The following is a 5,470-nucleotide window of genomic DNA, read 5'->3' as shown; positions in this document are numbered from 1 at the left end:
GCGGTCCGTCTGGCGGACACCCTTTCTCGCAATTGAGAAGCCCCTTTGAAGACAGATTTTGGCCAAATCGCATACAACCCCATTAATAAATTGGGAGGCTTGACCTCGCTCATTGGAAATTCTAAGGCTTTGTTTGGTAGAAGTGGATTGGGGAGGGGGGATTTCAGAGGATTTGGTGAATCCCTTCCTTCCACCCAATCCCCTTGAAACATCTTGAAACCCTCAAACCTCTCCGGCCACAAATCCCCTTCATATGAAAAACTTGTTTGGTTGGCAGGGATTGTGAGCTATAGCAAGTAAAGAAAGTTAGTTTTGCCATTAAAAAAAAGACATGAAACAGAATAGTTGGCACATATTCAAATGCCCACCTCTCCTTGACTTATCCAGGTGATCAAAAGCTAGTTTAAATTCACTACTGTACCATTAACACTAACTTGTATAAGGTCTACTGTGAGGCTAGCTTCTACAATGAAAATGCACATAATGCAACCTACGGAACACTGCCTTCTGAACTATTTCAGTCAACCAAAGAAGTTTGAGAGACCTGAAGCCTAACATCATTACAAATGGCCAGTCCCATGGCACTGTTTGGTTCAGAAGAGCAGAAAAACAAACAGTCAGATCATCACTCATCCAACACCATCATTCACAGTTTTGTTCTTTCAACCAATGTGCCAACGAAGCATTGGCAACCATTCAAAAATTTAGTAAAGCAGTTCTATCATCTAAATCTGCTCCAAACCGAAGAATTGCAGCATCTACTCCCTCCGTCCGGAAAAAGTTGTCCAGCCATAGTTCAACTTTTTTTTTGCAAAAAAACCCCTCAGAGATTTAATTCTCGTGCAAATCACCCCGCCTCCACCTTCCTTCTTCCCAGTCGGCACCGTCGAAATCTTTCCCAAGCGGAGCCGCCGTCAGGCCTCGCGCGCTAGTGCCGGCCCAGCTCGCAGGGCTAGCGTCGCCGCCCACCTGCACCGCCTCCGCACCTGCGCCGCCTCCGCCCACCTGCGTCGCCGCCGCTCACCTGCATCACCCCTGCATAATGTGTACGGCCTCCACCGCCTCGCCGAAGCCCCCACTGCCGGCTTCCATCTCCTATGCCGGCGCCGGCCTCCATCTCTCCTCAGTGCGGCACAGGTGATGCCACCCGTTGAAAAGACGGCGTACAGGAGTCGCGCCCCGAGCTCCCGCTGGTGCGCTTGCTCTGGCCGGTGCGCTTGCTCTGGCCGCCGCCACCCACCTGCTCGCAGGACGAGTGCCGCCTCCCACCTCTGTTGTTGCCTCTGCTTCTAATCAATTGGCCTCGACTTCTTCCCGCCTCCTCTTCTGCCTCTGCTGGTACTACTCCATGACTTCCTCCCGCCTCCTTTGCTGCCTCTGCTGCAAAGTGTATCATTCAAGTGAAATTGAGCAATGGATGAGGAAATTGAGCAGTGTGTTCAATTGATGCTTGTTAAACTCAGATCATTTGAGCACTGAATTGAGTGGATCAGGAATAATCAGTGTACACCCAGGAAGAAGCACAACCTGACCTGATTCGCTTAATCTTGTCTGAGAAGTTTATTTGCAAGAGTAATTCTGATTCGCTTAATTTTGTCTGAGAGCTACAGCCAAGAGTAATTTGATGGAGTAAGAGAAATTTGATGGTAACTTGATTCAGTGTACAAACAGACAAATGCAGAGAATATCTAATTTGATTCAGTGTACAAACAGATAAATGTAGAGACTGTAGCTTAAGCATTGAGTGTAGCTAAGTGTACAAACAGACAATGCAGAGATATGTACTGAACTTGAAAGTGAAATTGAAATTCAAATTGAGTAAAGTTTGCTGGAAAATTCTGAACACTTAGTCTGAAGCTCTGATGCAAAATCATTCTGATGCTCTGATTCAAATTGAATTTCAGAATGATGCAAAATCATTTGCTCCGATGCAAAATCATGCAGTGTAACTCTTGTAATTATTCAGATGCTCTGATGCAAAACCATGCTAGTACCATCCTGGGTGAATCCAAAATTAACAGTACCTCATTTGGCTAACATAAATCAGAGCCGTCAAAAGTCTATTTTGCATCTAGCAACTCAACTCCAACTGGATGACAGGCCTATGTGTAACCTGTAACTAGCCCAACTACAGGGGAAAGGATCACAATTAACTTTGAGCAAGAATGTTTTGTTGAAAGTTTTCTGGAGTGATAAATGCACTCCAAAGAAGTTCGGTTAACTGTTACTGTTGATGTCTGAATTTACACTGTCAAGAAGAATCAGTAAGATATGTAACAAAGTCAAGAATATGTTGAGCCATCAGTCAGTCTATGTAAATGCATATTCCAGCATGGTCATATAGCAGCACCACTACATATAGCAGCAGAACAATGATTCCTAGATGCAATAGTAATAATTTTGTTTAAAACTTCACAAAAATTTCAGTCAACTTTTGAACACAAGTACAATCAGAATATGATCATGTTTAATAGTGATCATGTGCAGTAGCTGAATCCAAGTCGACAAAAATTTCAGTTAACTTTTGAAGTTTCGGTAACTACAGTAACTGAATTTACAGTAAGATTTCTCACTCCATTACTCTGCTGTTAACTGTCTTATTCTGATGTTAACAATCAGAATTAACTGTATTATTCAGTCAAGATCTTTGTTCAGTCAAGTTGATGTTCAGAACCTGTCATTTTCTTCCAAAACCTGTCAATTTCTGTCAGGTTTTGATCTATCAAGTTTACTGAACTTTTACTCAATTATTTTTGATCTGTCAGGTTTTGAACTTTTGATCTGTCAAGTTGATGTTCGGGTTTTGATTCCTAGACACACAAGTTTACTGAATTTTTACTCAATTAGTTTGAGATTGTCATGCTTCCTAGTCAAAACTGTCATGGTTTTATCTTATCTTACTGGACAGTGGCATGTTCATCTCAAGCATATGTTCAGGCAAATTTGCAGTTATACAGTCAAGCATACTGTATGTTCATCTCAAGCTAACAGTAGTTGAACATTGGAGATCAAAGCATACTGTATGCCCAATGTTGTTTCAATGTGTGGTTGCTCTCTGGAATTCCATGGCTAACAATAGTTTTAAAATCATCAAGGGCGCATCTATACTCGTCTAGCAAGCTCACCTGAGATTAACGGAAGCAGCATCCGTACTCGTACTCCATTCCTCTGCACCAAGTCCTCCTCCAATCGCTGCACAGTCCAAGAGGACAAGAACAAAACCAGCTCAGCTGCTTGCTTCACTAGACAGAAATTAGCAGCTAGAAGACGGGCCTGCGCTACCGTGGGCGAGCGGGCAGCAGGAGCAGAGCAGATGCGGCAGCAACGACGCCGGTGCAGCGAAGAGGGCGGGTCCTCCATCATCAGTCCGCCAGCTCGAGGAGGGAAATGGCAGCGGCAAGATGAGCACGGGGCAGTGGCATGTGGCTGGAGCAAGTCTTCATCTTCCCCATGCCGTGGTCGTCTTCCCCCACGCCGTCGAATTCCGCAGCAGCCGCTCGGGGTCTGGAGGAGGAACTGGTGGATGAGGAGCTCGAGGACGAGGAGCTCGAGGATCTTCCATGCCTCCAGATCAAGCCCCAACTCCCTCCAGGACATGAGCACCGCCGCCGGAGCCGGGAAGTCGCGGGCTTTGCAGAAAAGGGGATCCTTCCCTCTGGATCTCCTGGTGCGAAGGAAGAGAAGCGGCGAGACGAGGGGAGGAGGCGGCCGGCGCGTGGCGAGGCGACGGAGCAGGCGGAGAGGCGGCAGAGTAGGCGGCAAGGCAGCGGAGCAGGCCGCCGGCGCGTGGCGAGGCGACGGAGCAGGCGCGATGGGCTGCGTGGCTTGTCGGAAGAAGGGAGATTGGATCATTTACCACACTTTATTTTGGGAGTTGATGATTTGCCCTGCTTTAGTTAGAGTTAGATCATTTGCCCCATTTTTCTTTAATCTTTTGATCATTTGCCCTAATTTCTGTTTTAATGAATTTTTGATTTGTTTAATTCAGAAAATTGATGCGGAATGACCTTTATGCCCCTCTACCTGGTCGAACTATGACCACTGCTCGTCATGTTTTCTCTTCTCCTCGTACGCTGGAAGCAGAGGAGGGGGCCGGGGTGCAAGCTGCAACCAGGGGCGCTGTTCCCGACACGGCGACTCGCCGTGTACTCTCCGGCAAAGCCGCAAAGGGCAAACACTACATGCAAAGCTGACTCAACCGATGCTTTTCATAGGCAGGGCAAGTCATGTAGAAGCTGGTTTTGAAGCAGCTAGGCAGGTGGATGGATTTTCTTGGAGGCTACTCACGTAGCTCACGTACGTATGCGACCCGCCGGCGGAGGAACGGACAGGACACTCACGCGAAAACACAGAACACTGATCCAATTATCTTATTTGTCTGATCTGATACTCCGTATTTGGTTACAAGGGGATACATAGGATGTACGTAGCAGCTAGCTTCACGTCCAAGCCGGACATGGACGCGTGGTTAATTCCAACAGAGTTGCTGCTGGAGTGTACGGGAGCAGCGGCGGTGCTGACCTCGAGCTGGAGCTGGAGCTGGAGACGGGCGCAGCGTAATCTCGAGCTGGAGCAAGAGGCAGATCAGTGATGGCCTGAACGACGATTCCGGTGACCAAGGTGACTACAACGACTCGGGCGAGCAGGGCATGGCACGGCAACTTCAACTCCAACTAACACACGAACACAAGGACGGGATACAAGTTGTGAATGGATTGATTGATCTGCTGGGGTCGTATCAAGTAGAGAAGATTAGGTAGAGAAATTGCAAAACTGTCATAAGGGCATAAAAGCCATTCCACATCCATTTTCTGACTTAAACTAATTATGAATTCATTAAAACAGAAACTGGGGCAAATGATCAAAAAATTGAAGAAAAATGGGGCAAATGATCTAACTTTAACTAAAGCAGGGCAAATCATCAACTCCTAAAATAAAGTGTGGCAAATGATCCAATCTCCCGTCGGAAGAAAGGGAAGGGGTTTTTCGTAAAACTTCGGCGGAGACAACTTTTTTCGGACGGAAGGAGTAGTAGCGAACGGGCCTTCCAAACCGAGCTGGACAAGAACAGTAGACCATGGGCTGGAAAGTTCTTCACTCCATGGGAGGAGGAAGAAGCCGTGTCCCTGGCCATGGCCCTAGGGTTTGCAGGGGAGGGGATGGAGAAGTGGAGAACAGGGGAGGATTCGCTCGAGAAGAACCGGCGGAGGAGGACGCCGACGACCTGGCGGCGGCGGGGCGATGAAGATCCGGCCGCGGAGCTACTCTCGGTGGCGGCGGGACGACGGTATGCCTCGGTGTGTCTCGCCTGTCTCGTTCCCTGCGGGTGCCCTCGAGGCTTGCAAGACGCGTGGATAGGAGGGGATCGAAGGGGGCTCGAAGGGGTTGGGCTGTGCAAACCCCGTGAAACAAATGGGCCGAGGAGGATTAGCGAGGTTTCTTGGCCCCGCGAGGTTAATCCTCTAGAAAC

The 5,470-nt window shown here is 48.0% G+C and overlaps 1 protein-coding gene across 3 annotated transcripts; it reads right to left on the bottom strand.

Moving 5' to 3' along the window:
- Window positions 1-481: 481 nt before the first annotated feature.
- LOC119343467 lies at window positions 482-5,164 on the bottom strand. Of its 3 annotated transcripts, none has more exons than XM_037614404.1 (4): window positions 4,973-5,164; window positions 3,283-3,837; window positions 3,126-3,192; window positions 482-1,377 (listed from the first exon to the last, which is right to left on the bottom strand). In XM_037614404.1, the coding sequence occupies exons 1-4, from the start codon at window positions 5,132-5,134 to the stop codon at window positions 1,124-1,126; spliced, it is 1,038 nt and encodes a 345-aa protein (XP_037470301.1). In that variant the 5' UTR covers window positions 5,135-5,164; the 3' UTR covers window positions 482-1,123. The 3 variants fall into 3 exon arrangements, with proteins under 3 accessions (XP_037470301.1, XP_037470299.1, XP_037470300.1); XM_037614402.1 differs by having other exon boundaries at window positions 3,274-3,837; window positions 4,973-5,163; XM_037614403.1 differs by having other exon boundaries at window positions 482-1,380; window positions 4,973-5,157.
- Window positions 5,165-5,470: the final 306 nt, after the last annotated feature.

The sequence above is a fragment of the Triticum dicoccoides genome, unplaced genomic scaffold, assembly GCF_002162155.2.
Source record: "Triticum dicoccoides isolate Atlit2015 ecotype Zavitan unplaced genomic scaffold, WEW_v2.0 scaffold128780, whole genome shotgun sequence".
Classification (NCBI taxonomy): Eukaryota; Viridiplantae; Streptophyta; class Magnoliopsida; order Poales; family Poaceae; genus Triticum; species Triticum dicoccoides.
The sequence above is the reverse complement of the archived record's forward strand: the minus strand, read 5'-3'. Positions and strand labels throughout refer to the sequence as shown.

Bases quoted from the DNA above. Each gene is read 5' to 3' on its own strand.
- LOC119343467 (XM_037614402.1), bottom strand. From the start codon at position 5,134: ATGGCCAGGGACACGGCTTCTTCCTCCTCCCATGGAGTGAAGAACTTT. The intron at 3,838-4,972 runs TTCTTCCGACGG...ATCCAATCTCCC, and splicing joins TTACGAAAAACCCCTTCCCT to TTCTTCCGACAAGCCACGCA. The intron at 3,193-3,273 runs GCCCGTCTTCTA...TGGACTGTGCAG, and splicing joins GCTCGCCCACGGTAGCGCAG to CGATTGGAGGAGGACTTGGT.